Source organism: Eubalaena glacialis, chromosome 13, assembly GCF_028564815.1.
Source record: "Eubalaena glacialis isolate mEubGla1 chromosome 13, mEubGla1.1.hap2.+ XY, whole genome shotgun sequence".
NCBI lineage: Eukaryota > Metazoa > Chordata > Mammalia > Artiodactyla > Balaenidae > Eubalaena > Eubalaena glacialis.
In genome coordinates, this window is record NC_083728.1 from 13,042,477 (window position 1) to 13,060,314 (window position 17,838).

At 50.2% G+C, this 17,838-nt stretch overlaps 1 protein-coding gene across 2 annotated transcripts in view; it reads left to right on the forward strand.

Moving 5' to 3' along the window:
* Window positions 1-17,838, forward strand: part of PREX1 (phosphatidylinositol-3,4,5-trisphosphate dependent Rac exchange factor 1) — a 192,537-nt gene that overhangs the window by 85,279 nt on the left and 89,420 nt on the right. For both annotated transcript variants that reach the window (XM_061210224.1, XM_061210225.1), the window contains exons 4-5: window positions 7,259-7,363; window positions 13,818-13,919. In XM_061210224.1, the coding sequence (XP_061066207.1) occupies window positions 7,259-7,363; window positions 13,818-13,919 (207 nt within the window). The remainder of the gene's footprint in view (window positions 1-7,258; window positions 7,364-13,817; window positions 13,920-17,838) is intronic.

Below are 17,838 nucleotides of genomic sequence, written 5' to 3' on the forward strand. Positions count from 1 at the left end.
TCCTCAGCGTTTGAAATAGAATGGATGTGAGAGCGAGACAGGTGAGATGGGCACTAATGGAGGGCATGGTGCAGGGCAGGGATGTGATCTGCTTTGCATTTAAAGGGCTGCTGCTGGGGAAGTGGAGAGAGCAGGAAGAGGTCACTGCGCGTCTGAGATGATGGTGCCCATCGGGCAGGGTGGTAGCCATGCATGTGGTGAGAGGGGCTAGTGGCAGTACTGGTTAAGGACACATCATTTTTTTTTTTTTTCTCTTGCCGAGCCGTGAGGCCGGCAGGATCTTAGTTCCCCAACCAGGGATTGAACCCAGGCCCCAGCAGTGAAAGCACCGAGTCCTAACCACTGGACCGCCAGGGAATTCCCCAGGACAAGTATCTTGAATAGGAAAATAGAAAGGATGGGAGGGACAGTCTTCCCTTTGGGTTCAGAGGAAGGAGTGAGCCCCCATTTCTCTGGAGCCAGGCTGCTTAGGTTCCATTCCCTGTTCCATCACTGAAAATCTGAGTGACCTTGGGCAAGTCACGTCACCTCTCCAGACCTCAGTCTCCAACTCTGTAAAATGGGAGTAATGATAGTACCTGCCGTATGGTGCTGTCATGAGGATGAAATGAGTTAATTCGAGTAAAGCACTGAGATCTGGCCTGACTCCAAGCTGGTGCTGCATGAGTGTCAGCAGTGGGTGTTATTCCAGCTGGGGCACCAAGGAAGGCTTTTGGGAGGTGGTGGCATAGTTGGGGATGCCCGTGAAGTGACGACATCTGAGCTGAAAGTGGAATAGTCCGTACTTTAGATGAAGCGGGGAAGGGGTCCTCAGGGTGCATTTTCCAGCTTGCCAGTAACTCCAGGCCCCATGTGTCCCCCGACTTCTCTGCCTGAGCCGCAGAGGTGTGGTAAGCAGGTTTAACACACTGGCCAGTGAGGGTCTCTGGATCCTGAGTCCCCACTTGGGCTAATTTGCTCAGAGATGCAGGGGACGGCTGGAGGAAGGAAGGTGGGGATTTTAGAGCCCAGGAGGCAGCCTCTTTTCCATACCCTCTCCTGTGCTGCCTGGAGCCCTCCTCATGTAGCCTCATCAAACTGGACATCCATGAGGGCAGTGCCTACCCACAGAATCCTGATGTGCTGACGGTGGATGTTCAGGCCTTTGTGGGGAGTCAAAAAAACTTATTTAAAAGGGAAATTTGCATCATTATTGGACGTGGAAAATGAGTGTCTCTTGCTATTACAAATAAATGCAATAGAAACCAAGCTGTGTTACAGCATTCTGTCTAGAAACTCTTGCCCACCTGAGTCTCTGAGCCTGAGACCTGGGCTGGGTTTGATCAAAAGGAAGATGAACAGTGTCAGACTGGCTTTGGTGTCACAGCACACCTTGCTGAGACCCTTCCTTGAGGTAATTGGAACAGCTGAAAAAGGAGTCAGCTTTCTCCACCTATGATTCAGTGTTTTTAATTTAAAGTCATCTTTTTCATTTAACACTTGCAGTCATCACCCCGCTCCCCCAAGGCTCATGGAAGACGGTGCTGAGTTCTTTTTAAAAGTGGCCGCTGCTGTAGATTGGGTTCCAGGAGCTGGAGGCCTGCGTACAGGTGGCCTGTGGGAAGCAATTGAAGAAGGTTGCACAGTCTCCACCTGGCCTGACCCCACCTGGGGTTGGGGGAACTCTGGAGCTGGCGTGCCTCTTCCTTCAGGTCGCCCTGAATTGCCATGAGGTAGCGGGGCCTTTGCACCCCCATTGGACGTGGGCTGTCCCGGGGAGCGGGTGGACAGCCTCGGGCCGGCCAGGCAGCTGTCTCAGGCTGAGGGCGGTCCCTGGGGAGGGACTCACGGATAGGACACACTCACCACAGCATCCCCCAACAGCCCCAAAGGGAGGGGGCACCAGGGCCAGCCAGACAGCATCGGGGTTGTAAGGTGGTGACTGGGAACAGAGCTCTGTGGACAGGCTTTCCAGGAGAGGAAGGGGCACATCAGACCCTGTGAGGGGCCCTGGCTTACAGACCAGCCCACCGCTGCTGCCCAGCCAGTGGACAGTGGGGGACTCCCTCACACCCTCACCCCCAAACCCAACCACTGACTACTGAGGTGATTGCAAACTAGCAATCAGTGAATCTTCTCTTTGTGCCGGGTGCTGGTCTGAGTGCTTTACGTATATTAATTCATTACAACGTCACAACAACCTTTAGCGGTGGGTGCTGTTATTGTACCCACTCTACAGATGAGGAAACTGAGGCCCAGAGAGGGTAAGTCAGTGCGCAAGCTTACCCAGGCAGTGAGTGTTGGAGCTGGGATTTGAGCCAATGTCGTCTGACTCCTGGACTTGTGTTTTTCACCGTCTTACATGATCAAGTCTCTTTATATCATTATTAAGCACCTACTGTGCACCAGGCACTGTACTTGGCCCTGAGGATGGTGCCCTAAATAAGACAGACTTGCTTTTTGCTGCCATGAGGCTCCATGAGGAATGTTAGTCAGTTGAGAAAGGAGGTCGTTTCAGATGTGGACGTGGGTTTGTGAAGAATATAAAATGCAGATGTGAGGAGTGACTCTCCTTGAGGTTGTCTGAAGTTGGGAAGTCAGGTTCAGGGTTGCTAGATTGAGCAAATAACAACACCCAGAACGGTGGGTGTTTGGATGAATTTGGATTTCAGGTAAGCGACAAATAATATTTTAGCATAAGTATGTCTCATACAATGTTTGGGACATACTTCTACTGAAACACGATTTGTTGTTTATCTGACATGAGCACTCAGCTGAGTGTCTTGTGTTTTATCTGGCGATCCTGGTCAGGGAAGGCCTCTGTGAGGTGGTGACGTAGGGGATCTTGGAAAAGGATATTCCACATGGAGAGGAAGCCAGGGCAGGGGCCCTGGATGGAGCAGGCTTGGTCCACTGGAGGAAGGCAGGGAGGCCAGAGTGGTTGGAGCAGAGTCAGTGATGGAGGGAATCCAGGGATGTCATGGGGGGCCCTGTCCTGCAGGGACTGCATTGTGAGAGTTGGAGGGTTTAGCAAGAAGTGGTGTGGTCTGTGTTAGGTTTTAACCTCTTATCCCCACAGCTGTGTGGACAGGCGGAAGATAGCTTGCGGAAAGTGACCTGAATCTCATACTCCCCTCCCCACCAGAGAGGTCTACATGGCCAGCTCCTTCCCTTCTCCAAGTCTCAGTCTTTGTGGGTGTGAAATGGGTGGTGGGGAGCAGATGGTCTCCGTGGAGCTAGTGTCACCCCCTGGGTACTGTGGACAGCAGCCACCACTTCTGACAATCCTTGAGCCCTCTCTGGGGGCTAGAGCCTCTCCCCCAGCTGTCCCCTTCTCCTCCTTCACAGCCCAAATCCACGGCCACACGCCCCCACCCCCACATCTGTGTGTGCACAACGGTTTGTCCATTTCCTCCAAGCCAAACAAGCAAAGCCCCACGGGGCGCCCCTAGGAGGAAATTGAACACTTGGCCTCTTAGCTGTCAAGGGTAGCATTTCCACATTTGCTGCATCTTCGGCCTGCGATGCAGCTGGGGTTGAGCTCAATGAAAGGAGATGGGAGTGATGAAACTCGGCATGGTTTTGAAGAGGGGTGTTATCATTTGCTAAATTTAACTTCTCCAAGTCTCAAGCCTTCTCCCCTGCCCTTTTCACAGGCCGAAGGAGAGGATGACATTGCACAGTGTGTCAGAGGAGGGGCTCAGGGAATGAGGAATAACAAACCTGTGGCGCTCTTATGACTTATTCCCCTCTCCTGCATCCATGGCAGACATTGCTAGTCAATCACAGCATTCTCCATGGGGTTCCAGAAATCTTCTCACTAGTGTTCCAGCCAGCACTTCTTATTGATTGGGGTTGGCATGTGAGAATGAACAGATTTGGCTGTGCTTTTTGGTCCAACCCCTTCATGGTACAGATGGAGATGAACAGGGAGACTGTCATCACACCAGACGTGGGTCCATTTTTTTCATTTTCTTCCCCTTTTAGAGTGTGCATATATTAGTACTGTCTTCACTGCGAGTGACAAAAACAACTCAAATAGGCTTAAACAAAAAAAAGACTTTATTGGTTCCTACAAATGAAATATTCAGGGTGTGTTGGCATCAGATATAGCTGGATCCAGGACCCCATATGATGTTTTCAGAACTTGGTTTTTCTTTATCTCTAGGCTCTGCTTTCTTCTGTTTTGGCTTAATTCTTAGCGTGGTGGCAGAGGTGGCCCTCAGCAGTTTCAGGGTGACAGTCTGCTAGCTTAGTAACAAAAGTTCAAAGAGAGCTTCTCTTCACAGCAGTTCCAACCTGAGTCCTTAAGGGCTCTCATTGGCCCAGTTTGGGTCGCATGGCCATTGCTGCCAGGACCGGGAGCTCTTTGATTGGTTTGGCCTGGGTCACACGCTCACCCATGGTGCCTGGGAGTGGAGTGGAGTCAGTGGGGTCAGAGTGTAGGAGGCAGATTCCCCAGGGGAAAAACTGGGGGCTGTGACCAGAACAAGGGGGAGTGGATGCTGGGTGGGTAAAACAACACACGGGCCAGGGAAAAGGCGAGGCTGCATTGCGGTGCACCAGGGTTGTCCTGAAGAAACGTGGGGCTGGTGTGAGGGTCTCGGGCACCACTCAGTTCCTCCCTCTGCTCTCTTGCTTCATTCGTCGTATAGTCACGAGGCCTGCGCTCTGTCCGGGACTTCAGTCCTCACTGGCCATAGCCGTGACCTCATCAGTTTGCAAAGCCTGCCTCCATGGAGCTCATGGTCCAGGGGGTGGTTGGGGGGAGGTGGACAGTGCAAGAATGAGAACTCAAATATACCGGGAGGCGAGAGCCACCACAGTCCTCAAAATCTGCCTGGTGCCTTCCCTGGTGGCCTTCCCCAGACCTATGAGTCCATTCAGCTCCCTTCCTCCTGACTCTGCCTGTCTCTTTTTTGCCATCAAAACCTACCCATCCACTGTCCCACCTGTCATAGATGGATTCACCAATGGGATAATGAATTTGCTGAAATAGTAACCGTGGTAATAATAGCAACATCAACAACAGCAATAACAATAGCGGCTAATAGTTAAGGAGCCCTTACTATGCACTGTTTTACGCATTTACTATGAATTCACCTGATAACCCTCACAGCGACCTTATGACGGGGAGTTCATTACTGTCTATAATTTATAGGCACGAATGCAGAGGCTCTGAAACATTACATGCCTTGCCCAAGGTCACAGAGCTGGTGAGCTGGGGAGTCGGGCTGTGAACCTGGGTGGTCTGGCTGTAGAACCTGGACTTGCACTTATGAGGCTGATGCTGATCGTAGCCATGGGGGCTTTGGTGTCGTATCTTGGAGCTGTGCTAATAGCAGGGCCTCTAGGCTCTTGGCTGCAGAGCCGGACGTCAGCATGGGGGTTAAGAGAGGTCGGATCCTCCTTATGCCACTTTGCTAGGTGTGAGACCCTGGGCTCATGACCTTTCATTGGTTTCCCACGTGTGAGTGGGTTGAATACAGTGATTACCGTGTCAGGTTATTGTGAGGTGTGAGTGAGTCTCCCGCATTCCAGGAGAGCAGAGGGTGGCGTGTCCTAACTGCTCAGTACATACTACATGTTGGCCATCGGCTCTGGCTGTGGGCACTTCGCTGCTCAGGGCATCTGCTCAGATGGTGTACACGGAGCCCCAGGGGGAGCTGGGCCGGGTTGGGGTGTCTTACTGATTCTGAAACCCATTCTCTCTCCTCGTTGGTTTCCTCTTTCCTGCAGCCACCCACCGGCAGGATGACTGGGGGCTTGTGCAGAAGCAAGACGAGCTGCTTACTTTGCAGACCCACCTTTTCCTTCCTTAGCTTCTTGGGGTCTCCTGGCCGCCCCACAGCCCAAGGTCAAGGCCCTTCAGCCACCTTCAGCCCTTCCTGTCCTGCGGCCTTCCCCAGGACATCCTTGTTTGGGGTTTGGTGGGTTGGGGGGAGGTGTTCAGTGAGCCTTTGGGAACCGAGTATGCTCAGTGGGGAGCTTCCTGCTAACTAAGATGGCTCCTGTCCCTTTCAGTCCCGGAAACCCTGACTGATGGTTACAGACCTGGTGACTCACAGGTGACCTCTAGGCTGGAAAGAGTCCAGCTTTGGGCTCAGGGGTATCTGGAGGTCAAGAGAGCTATCCCCTTGCCTCAGCAGTGCCACTGCTGTGTGGCAGTGACCAGAGATCTACTTGTTCCCCCAAATTCCTGAGTCTTATTTAGACTCTTCTGGTTCATATATACAAGGCATTGCATCTAGTAGGTGTGTAGAGTTCATTCATTTAGTAAGTATTTATTGAGGGCCTACTGTGTGCCAGGCATTGTGCTAGGACCTGGGGACACCTCAGTGAACAAGAGGATGTGGTCACTGCCTTCAGGGAGCCGACTGCCAAGTGGGAAAAGACAGATGATGAACAAATAATCTGGATAATTCCAGATTGTGAGAATGCTATAAAGAAAATGAAGAACAGGGGTGGGGGGGGTGATAGAGTACACCTGAGTGGCCACTTTAGCTAGGGTAGTCCAGGGGTCATTTGAGGAGGTGGCATTTGAGTTGAGACCCGAATGCTGGGGAGTAGCCAGGCTTTGGGCAAAAGTGTTCCAGGTAGAAAGAACAGCAAGAGCAAAGGCCCTGAGGTAGGAACAGGCTTGGCAAATTCAAGGAGCAGGTAGAAGGCCAGTGAGATGAGATCAGAGAAACTCAGGGTCACATTGTCTGGCCCTTGAAAGGTATAATAAAGTGTTGGATTTCATTCCTAGTGTAATAGAACACCATTGGAGGGTTTTAAGCAGTGCGGTGACACAACCTGACTTGTGTTTTGATTCTAAAGACATTTATTGAGCACTTCTTGTATGCTGAAACCTCACCTGTTAAATCATTTAATTTCAGTAACAATCCCATGAGTTAGGGACTATAATTAACTCCACCTTAACAGATGAGGAAACCAAGGCATAGAGAGGTCCGGTAACTTGCCCAAGTTCACAGCTGGAAATGCACAGCCAGGGTTCAAGCCCAGGCTGCCTGGCTTGAGTCTGTGTACTTGACCCTGGGCCCTGCTGCTTCCTGAGAGGTCACTGGGTGCAGAACTGGGGCAAGAGTGGAGGCTGAGAGGCCTGTAGCGAGTGGGAGCGACTTCATCTGAAATCCCGCCTGGTGGGTATGTCTCGGGGTCAGGGTGTGGGGTAGGCCTTTCCTCCCGGGCCTGCTGGCCCAGGCGTCCGCACATCTCAGAGTGTCTGCCTTCCTGCCGTGACCTGTCTCCCACAGGCTCTGTCCTTGTCTTGCAGAAGGACAAGTTCTGCGTTTATGAAGAATATTGCAGCAACCACGAGAAGGCCCTGCGTCTGCTTGTGGAGCTGAACAAGATCCCCACCGTGCGGGCCTTCCTTTTGGTGAGTTAACCGTCACCCCTGCTTCTCCCTTCCTCTCTGCCTCAGCCTTGTGAATCTACACAGACCCATGGTACCCGATCCCTTCCTCAGCTAGGGCAATCTGTGTACAGCAGGTATCGCAAATGTTTTCTGTAAAGGGCTAGATAGTGAATAATTTTTGCCTTTTTGCATCGTACAGCCCTGTCATCACGACTCTACTCTGCTGCTGTAGCATGAAAACAGCCATAAGTAATATGTAAGAAATGAGCATGGCTGTATTCCAGTAAAACTTTATTTATAAAAATAGGCATAGAGGGCTGGATTGGCTCTAGGGCCAAATTTGCCAATTCCTGTTCTAAAGTAATGATCCTGATAAGACTGATAACAATAGTAGTAATAATTGTATTCAATATTATTAGTATTATTTAATTATGAGTGAAAGAAAATCTGGTTAAAATTGGCTTAAGGAAAAAAAAAAAAATTTACTGGTTCACTTTCTTGGAAAGTTTAAGACCTGAGAGAGCTTCAGGTACAGCAGAATCTGGGTGTTCCAGTGACATCATCAGGAGTGTGTCTCTTGGTTCTGCTTTTCTCACCTTGGCTCCATTCCCAGGCAGGCTCTCCCCATGTGGTGGCAACGTAGCCTCCAGTGGCTCCACGCTTATACCTCTCATAGCCGAGCAACTCCAGGATAAAGAGGGCTCCTCTTTTCTAATGGTAACAACAAAAATTCTGGGTCTGATGCTCATTGGCTCAGCTTGGCTCAAGACCATATCCGTGAACCAGTTGCTGTAGACAGAGGGATTGGCTGGTGCTCGGATTGGTCACTTCTGGAGCTGGAGGGCGGGGTCAACTACATTCATACTACAGGCCTTAAGGCTGTGGGTGGATCCCTAAAAGATGTTGGTTTGCACTTGTGGAAGTAAGTTGGGAATGGACGTTGGTCAGGCAAAACCATAGACACCCATGATGGTCTTTCCTACAATCGCACGATTCACTTGTGTATAAAACAGGTTCTCATTTGTGATCTCCTTGGAGCTTTACCGGCCACTGTCTGTTGTGTATGAGTTGAGGTATACATTTGTCTGCCTTACAGACATCCCAAGTAACAGTGGTCTAAACAAGGTAGACATTTATTTCTCTTCCATGTTAAGAACATGGAAGTAGGCAGTCTGGGGGTGGTATGGGGGTCCCAGTGTCAGGGGCCAGTGCCCTAGTATGTGCCCTCATTGACATGGTCTAAGACGACTTCTCACCCCTTCCACACTCCAGGTGGTGGGATGCAGGAAGGGTGGGAAGGAGGGCCTGCCCCTCCCCTTTTAAGGGCACAGTAGGAAGCTGCACACATCTGCTGATATCCTGTTGGCCAGAACTTAGTCATGTGGCCACACCTAGCTGCAAGGGAGGCTGGGAAATGTAGGCTTTATTCTGGGCAGCCCTGTGCCCAGCTGAAAATTGTGTCGCTTTGGAAGAAGAATACATTCAGGGACACCACATAGCCTTTGCCACAGGTGGTTTTGACGACTCCAAAATATTAAGTGACTTCCTGAGAGTACATACTTGAAAAGTGATTGAGCTTCTCATGGGTTCAAGTCTCCGTCTTTCGCCTCTAAATTCCCTGCTCATTCAGTCACAGACCACCCACCCCCTGAGCCCCCATGCTGTTTTATTTCCCAGCGGCACACACAGAATTCAGCACACAAAAGTAGAACAGTTAACTGCCATGGCATAAGGAGTCTTAACCCTGTGCCCAGAGAGCTAAACTATATAGTACAATTCTTAACTGCACTTCTCCCTAATGCACAGTCTCCAAGAAAATATTTCCAGGATTTTGATTCAAAATGTGAGTTCGTGTTGCTTGGCCCACTTCCAGTAAGCATCTGAGGCAGGGGAGCTTGGCCAGCTGATTGCCACTTTTGTCTCAAGCGTCTTAGGTGTTCAGGACTGGTGCATTTTTTGTTGGTATCTGCATCTTTACATTTCTGGTTTTTCACTTATATTCGTAAGAGTCTGGGCACAAAGCAAAGATAAGTCTGGTAGTGTAAAGTCACACACGCGGCCACATTTCTGTGGTTGGTCCGGGACTTTGAGGCAGCACCGCTCTGCAGTGGTCCTGCTGCCCAGGCTTGGGCTCCCTGAGTCCCACCGTCTGGACTCAGCTGTGTCTTGGGAGGCAGGAAGATGCCCAGAAGGTGTTTGCAGGGGTGCGGGAAGGAAGCGCTTCACTTCTTCTTTTTTCCTTCCTCTCTCTCCTGCAGTCTTCCTGGTAGGCCAGGCTGCCCTTTTCCTGGCAGCAACTGGGCTGGGCCGGATTGGGCAAGGGGAGGAGGTATGGGGCGCCAGCACACACGCCATCTGTCTCCCTCCTTGCTGGCATCTCCCAGCTTCTGGCCACCTGCAGAAGAGCTGTCTCGAGTCTATTATGGGATGTTAAGGCATTGGGAACAGACACAATCTGGCTTTCCATTCATGATGTACTGTACACTAGCAGAGAGATGGGGCAGGGACTTCGTCTTTCTGTGCCTCAGTTTCTTGTCTATAAAATGGGGATAATTGATTCATTTATTCATTCACCAGCTTCGTTTTGAGCACCTACCAAGTGGTAGGGATCATTCTAAGTACTGGCGATACAACAGTGACCAAGGCAAGAAAAGTCCCTGCTCTCATGGAGTGGCCATTCTCGTAGAGGGGACTTCCATGATATGTCACATGGCATTTAGTTCTCTGCAGGAAATAAAGTGAGTTAAGGATGGCGGGAGTTTTGAGCAAGTTTGGGTGGTGGCTGCTATTTTAGATGGCTCTTTGGGAACACAGTGTCTTAGGTGACATTCAAGCAGAGACCTGGGTAAAGTTAAGTGAGAGAGGCAAGGAGTATCTAGAGGGAAAGCACTCTAGGTAGAGGACCTGCAAGTGCAAAGGTCCTGAGGTCCTAGTGTGTTTGAGGAATAGCAAGAAGGCCAGGGTGGCTGGATTGGAGAGTATGAGAGGAAAAGTAGAAGGACATGGGGTCAGAAAGATTGAAAGAGGCCAGATAATGAAGGAGCATTTAGACAATGGGATGAATCTGAGAGTTTTAGAAAGCTATGTTATTGCTGCGTAGCACGTGTGATGAATGTACTCACAGCATAATGAATATTTGCGTATGTGTGCACCCGTGGAACCACCCCCTGAGATCAAGATTTAGAACACTCCACTCCAGAAGGTTCACTCCGGAAGGCACCCTGTGCCCTTTCCCAGGCATGCCCCTCTGTGCAGCCAGAGGTAACCTCTATGCTGATTTCTCTCACTAAAGGTTAGGTTTGCCTGTTCTAGAATGTTTCACGAATGGAATCACACAGGAGGCTTTTGTGTCTGCCTTCTTTCGCTCAACATAATGTCTGTGAGGTTCGTCCAGGTTGGAGCATGTGACAGTACTTTCAATAGAATATTCAATTTTAGTCTGAGTGGGATGGCAAACCGTGGGATGGTTTTGAGCAGACGAATGATGTGAACTAATTTGCATTTTGAGCGGCTCCCCTTGGCCGTGTGAGGGTAGGAGCAAGGAGACCAGGGTGGAGGCTTGTGTGAGTTTCCCAGGGCTGCTGTGACAATGACCACAAACTGTGTGGCTTAAAACAGAATTTATTCTCTCACAGTTCTGAGGCCCGAAGTCTGAGATCAAGGTGTCAGCAGGGCTCTGCTTCCTCCGAAGGCTCCGGGGAAGGGTCCTGCCTTTCCTCTTCCAGCTTCGGGTGGCCTCACGTGTTTCTTGCCTTGTGGAACCAGAACTCCAGTCTCCGCCTCCCTCTTCACACAGCTGCCTTCTCTGTGTCCTGTCCTCTTCTTATAAGGACACGGAGCCTGTTGATTTCAGGCCCACCCTAATCCGGAATGAGAATGACCTCATCTTAATTGGACTAATTATATCTGTAAAGACCTTATTTCCAAATAAGGTCACATTCTGAGTTTCCGGGTGGACATGGCATTTGGGGGGACACTATTCAACCCACTCTGGGGCTGCTGCAATGGTCCAGGCAGGAGATGACGGTGGTGAGGGTGGGGCGGTAGTGCTTTGAGAGGTGGTTGGATTTACACAGAGTCTGATTGTCCAGCTGACACGATGTGCCATGTGGCTGGCTTTGGGGTATTAACGAATGGGAAGAATCAAAGATGTCTCCAGGGCTTAGGGCCCAAACAACTGTAAGAATGGAGGTACAATTTCCTGAAATGGTGAAGGTTGGGTAGGAGCAGGTAGGAGAGATAAATTAAAAAATTCCCTTTTGGGGAATTCCCTGGCAGTCCAGTGGTTAGGACTCAGCGCTTTCACTGCTGAGGCCGGATTCGATCCCTGGTTGGGGAACTAAGATTTTGCAAGCTGCGGGGTGTGGCCAAAAAAAAATTCCCTTTTGGATGTGTGAGGTTTAAGGATGCCTGTTAGATGTCCAGGTGGGGATTTGGGCCTAGAATCAGAGATGTGAGTCTCGGGTTTTGGGAAGGGAGGGGCCAGGCTGGAGATAGAAAGCTGAGTGTTTCTGCGTAAAGGATGGTTAAAGTGGTGAAAGTGATGGGTCTGGATGAGGTCAGCGGGGAATGAGTGTGGATGGAAAGGACGACCCAGGGGCATGGCTGCCATTAGGAGGTTGGGAAGAGGATGAGGATGACACCTCACCTGAATCAATTCTGTGAAATTAGGATGGTTTAAAGAGAGGATTCTCAAAAGTTCTTCCCATAGTGCCTGGGGCATAATCTTATTAGAATAGTGAATAGCTCTGTGTGTGCTTGCTTTTTTTTTTTTTTTTTTTTCTTTTTAAATGCAAATCTAGGGTGTTTGGGGTGAAGAGGAATTGGTGGCTGTGACAGTCCTGTGAAAACTTCTTGATCCTGGACAAAGAGGCAGGCCTTTCTCCAGCCAAGCCCTGGAGGCGTCTGGAAAGCACACCCCACTCCCAGGCTCCCTCTCTCTGCCTGGAGCTGACATCATCAGGGCAGCTTGTGGGGAGCGCTGGCTTGGAGGACAAAGGCCTGAGTGTGAGCAGTGTGGGACCTGGCACATCCCAGCTGCTGCAGCCCTGATCCCCCATCTGTGCCAGGGCTGGATGTGGGGCTGGGAGCCATGCAGCTCCTGCTAGAGCAGGGACCCAGGGTCCCTGGGACTATTTCTCTAAGGAGAGGGTCCCCAAAGATCCCCGAGAGGCAGAGGACTTAGCTCTGAGACTTTGGCCAGTGCTTCTGGCTTTGAGTGCCAGTTTGCCCATCTGGAATAGGGATCTTGCTTATTCTAGGGCTGTGAGGATGAACTTTACCTATGGGTGAAACACAAGGCACAGAGCCTTAGGCATGGTAAGCACACGGTAAATGTTCTCTGGTCTTATTTTACCTTGACTATAAGCAGGGAAATTGTCTGCTTTGCTGGGCAGTTCCCCAGTGCTTGGAACTGTGCCCAGCACATAGTAAGCATACAATGTGTATTTGGAGAATGAATGAATGAATAAATGATTGGATGGGAATCCCTTTTCCCAAGAGTCCTGTTCCATTTCCATTCTGCTAGCATGGTGTTGAGGCGGAAGGCTGAGACCCCTTCATTGCTGGATGTGCTGGCAGTTTGTTCATTCATTCATTAGTCCATTCATTCATTCATTAGTCTGTTCATTCATTCATTCATACATTGGGCACACAGTGAGCCCTAGGGACCCAGGACTGTGAGGGGCGTGGTGGGAGACCATAGACATGTAACTTGGTACACTTCTTTCCCATGCATTACTTTCTACTTTACTACCGATAGGTTCTCCATAAACAATGCCTAGTTTTGTTTTGTGTGTCATTAAAAGGTTTATGTAAATGGGTTCACACCATACATATCCTTTTGTTTTCCTTTTTTGCTCAAGAGCGTGTTTTTGAGGTTCACCCACATTGCTATACATAGCTTTAGTTCTCCCATTTTCACCACTGCGTAGTGTACCATTGTGGAAATCTGCTGCAAACATTTTTCATTCTCCAGTTGATGGATATTTAGGTTGCTTTCCACTTTTTGCTGTTTCAAACAAGGCAGTTTTGAGTGTCCATGTTCCTGTGTCCTGTGCATGTGTGTGAGTTTCTGTAGAATGAAGGTTGGCAGACTTTTCTGTAAAAGGCCAGATAGTAAATATTTTAGGTTTTGCAACTATAAGGTCTTTGTTACAACTACTCAGCTCTCAGATGCAGTCATGGACATTGTGTAAACAAATGGGTATGGCTGTGTTCCAGTAAAAATTTAATTGCCAAAACAGGGAGTAGGCAGGATTTGGCCCACGGGCAATAGTTTGCCAGCCTCTGATCTAGGCTTTGTGCTGGGTTGTAGAATATACACATTTCTTCCTCCCCTAGGTATTGTTAAGTTGCTTCCAAAGTGATTGTCTTTAGCTGCATTTTGAGAGTGCTTCCCGTGATTATTTGAGGGTGGCCAAATTCCTTTGCTGTCCTTGGTGGGTTCTAACGAAGGTCTCCTGTCCCTTTTCAGAGCTGCATGCTCCTGGGAGGCCGGAAGACCACGGACATCCCTCTGGAGGGCTACCTGTTATCTCCTATTCAGAGGATCTGCAAGTACCCCCTCCTCCTCAAGGTGAGACGTTCCCCCTGTTCCTTTCCCCGATTTTGAAGCGACAGAAAATTCAGCTTTGCCTGGCTTAATCAAAAAAAATAAAACTTGTTAGTTCAGGTAGCTGAGAAGTTTAGGGGCAGCATCGGTTTTGGGCCAGGCTGCATCCAGGCCAGGACCCTGCCTCTTTCTCCCTGGTTCAATTCTGCTTCCCACCTTTCAGCTCTTATTTTCAGCATGGTAGCAGATGGCTGTAGTTACTGTGGCTTTGCACCCTCTCAAGTTCAAAGACAATGGGAAAGAGTGAGCCTCTCTTCCAGTAGCTCTGACAGAAGTCCTGAGAGTCACTCAGGCTTTGGTCATCTGTGAGGAGAATGCAATATTAGGAATGCTTTGGGCCTGAGTCATGTGCTTTAATTTGAACCAATTACAGGAAGCCTTTGCTTGTGCTGTTTGCCCTCCTCTCATATGCTTGGACTTGCATCTACCCCTGACCCAATCACTATGAGCTGGGTAGTGTTGTGCTTTGATTGGCTGAGATACAGTCCAGTGACAGTGAGCAGGACAGTGTCGTGTTCTGATTGGCTGAGACCACAGTCGGGTGCTCCACCCCTGAACCAATCAACCCTGAGCAAGCAAGCTCTGATTGGCACAGACTTGTGTCATGCGCTCCCACCAGTCACTGGATCCCACAGGCCAAAAGTCCAGTGATGGAGAGAGAGGGACCCCCTCACCCAGATCTGGGCTCTTGGTGGAAGAGGGGTGCAGGTGCAGATGCTGGGGGGACAAACCAGAGCCATCGACACACCTGCTGTCTCCCTCCCCACCCAGCCACATTTGACTTAGTCTTGGTCAGGCAGACCAGGGGAAGATGTGCTGCTTGTGGGAGGGCCCAAGAAGTCTCAATCCTCAACTTCAGAGTCAGCTTCCAGGCAGATCTCCAGCTGGGTGGATGGCTCTGCCGCCACCCACTGCTTTCAGCCCAGGCTTTTCCGCCCTTGGAGACGGTGGCCGTTGGCCTGAGCCTACCCTGGCTCCATCCTGAAGGTCTTCTGTCTGACAGCTGTTTCCTGGGGTCCCTGCTGGTGGATTAATTTGGCTGGTGGTGCCTCATTCATGCACCTGCTCACTGGGGCCACATGCATCTTTGCTCCATGAGCTGAAAGGGAGAGGGGAGGGGAAAAGTACTAGGGATTCTTGAACTTGCCTTTCTGCTGGAGACAGTGTTTGACAAGACCCTCGTGGGGGCCATCAGCTCTGCCTGTGAACACAGGCCTTTAACATGCATATCTGTGGGTGGTGGGACCCAGCTCTCCCTGCGCCTCCTCTGGCCTGCTGCTGTTTATGCCTCCCAGGGAGCTGAAAGAACCATCTGCAGTTGTTCTTGCAGCTGCTTTGATCCCCAGACAGGTGTTGGAAATGCCATAAGTAGCTTAGCTCTTCATCTTGGTGCTGAAGAAGCTCCAGGTGGAACTTGTAAATTGGTAACCTGTGGACTGCAGTGGACCTGCAGATGTGCTTCACTTGATTTGTTTGGTGTGTTTTCCAAACTTGAATCAGTTGCCGGCATTTAAGAGGTAGTATTCTGCAGTGGTTTAGGGCAGGGGTTGGCAAAACTGTGGCCTGTGAGCCAGACCCAGCCCATGGGCTGTTTTTGTACAATCCATGAGCTAAGAATGGTGTTTACATTTTTTTAAGGGTTGTTAAAAAAGCCCCCAAAACAAGCAAAGAAGAATATGTGACAGAGACCAGATGTGGCCAGCAGAGCCTAAAATATTTGCAGTCTGCCCATTTACAGAAAAAATTTGCTGACCCCTGGATTAGAGCCAGGCTTTGCAGTCACAGGCTGTCTGGGTTTGAATTCTAGCTCTGCCATTTACTGGCTGCTTAACCTTGGGAAAGTCACTTCCCTGGGCCTCAGTTTCCCTGTCTGTAATACAGTGTTTGTATTAATAGTACTGATAGGGTTGATATGATGATTAAACCTTTATTTACTTAATTCTTATAGCAACTCAGTGAAGTAGTCACTGTGATCAGCCCCGTTTTAGAGATGAGGCACAGAGGCACAGATGAGGGAAGTGGCCCGTTCAAGGTCTCACGTTAGGTAAGCAGGAGGAGCCATGATTGGAACCTGGGCAGTCTGATTCTAGAGTTCTGCGCCCTAACCATCAGGCTACACTGCCTGTTGAGAAGCACTTTGGAGAGTTAAGCCGCCGAAGTGCTGGGGTGTCGGGGATGCTGACCTTCTCAGTTCCCTAGGTGGGGGTCTGGGAAGGTTGGTGGCCTTGTGTTTTGTGGCTTGGTGGCTAGTTTGCTCCTTCTTTCCTGGGTTTCAAAACCTTGAATATCTGACCCATTGGAAGAATCGCCAGCTATAGCCCCAGACCCCAGCCAAGGTTCCCTAGGTATTAACACTTTGGTTTCTGGATCTTGGGAAAGTCTGGTATCCCAGTGGCCACTTGGAGTGGCAGTTTCCGTAATGTATTTTGGGGAATATACATTATACGTATAATGTTATATATGTATAACATTATGTATGTTATACATATATAGCATTATACGTATAATATGTATAAATGTATAAATTATGTACATGTGTATAAATTATATGTATAACATTATACGTATAATTTGGGGAATATACATATACATATAATGTATTTTGGGGAACCCCCCCCCCCCCACTGGGGCTGGACCTGTATGTCCTGGCGGACTCTAAGCTCTCGATGTGAAGTCCAGGTGTTTCCGAGGCCTGCTCAGCCCCAGGGGCCACAGTCTGGCCCGGTGAGATTCCTGGGCTCTGGATTCCCAGGAGAGCAGAGAGAGAGAGAGAGAGAGAGAGAGAGAGAGAGAGAGAGAGAGAGCCCGCTGGCAATTGATAGAGGAATAACTGCCCACAGGAAACAATGAGGAAACGGAACTGTGAGTTTTCCTCCAGACCAAATGGCTGTTTACACGTCCCGTTTCCTCCATCTCCAGCTGTGTTTATCCGGGGCTCAGAGAGCACTGGGGCACCTGCCAGCAGGGCCTGAGATTCCTGTGGGGACATGCCATGCTCCCCGCCTGACAGAATTGCTCAGAGTGTCCTGGCCTTTGGCACCCACAGCTGGAATGTTTGCATCAGAAAACAGCTGGGATTGAGGGGAACTCTACGTACCCCTCCCGAGTTCCTTTTTTCTGTCACATTTTCCAGTGGATTTTCAAAGATGATCCTATGAGCTTGGGGCAGCTGAGCCCGAACCTTCAGTCCTGCCCACACCCCCTCCAATTCTGACGCCCTCGCAGATGTCCCTGTGGCCTTCTGAGCCCCCTTGTTTGAGCTGAACTTTGAATTGAGTAGGCGAACAGGGTCGAGGAGCCTGGGTGGGAAGGGGGACGAGGCGAAAATGAAAGTCTCTTTGGGAATAGCCCCAAAAAGCTGAACTTGAAACATTGCCTAAGAATAGCCAGAACATTCTATTTCAGCCTTCAGCCCAGGTCTGGGATAGCCAGTTGGCATTTTCAGGCTTTGCTGAGTTTTCCATCAACGTTTCCCAGAAAGTGATTCAGGTTTGGGGTGATGCCCCTGGTGCTCAAATGGCAAGTGCCCGAGGGGAGACCCACTGTCACGGACCCTTCTAGTTATTGCCTGGTGACGTGCAGATCTCACTGGCGTGCGCACCAGCTGCTGGCATGGCTCAGGGCCACAGTCGTGAGCAAGACAGACCCGGTGCCCGTCCCTGGGAGCTTCAGTCTCGGACTGGACCCACAAGGGCCTGGTATGTAATGGAAGCGGGTTGAGGCCGGCAGAGGGCAAACAGGAGGGGCACATCTGTCTAAAGGGGCAGCTTCCCCTCCAGTCCCCTGTTCCCTTTGTCTCCTGCCTCTCCGACCCCTTCCTTTCAGTCTCCTTTGCTGATTCCTCACCTTCCAGGCCTCCAAGTGTAGGTGGGCTCAGTCCATG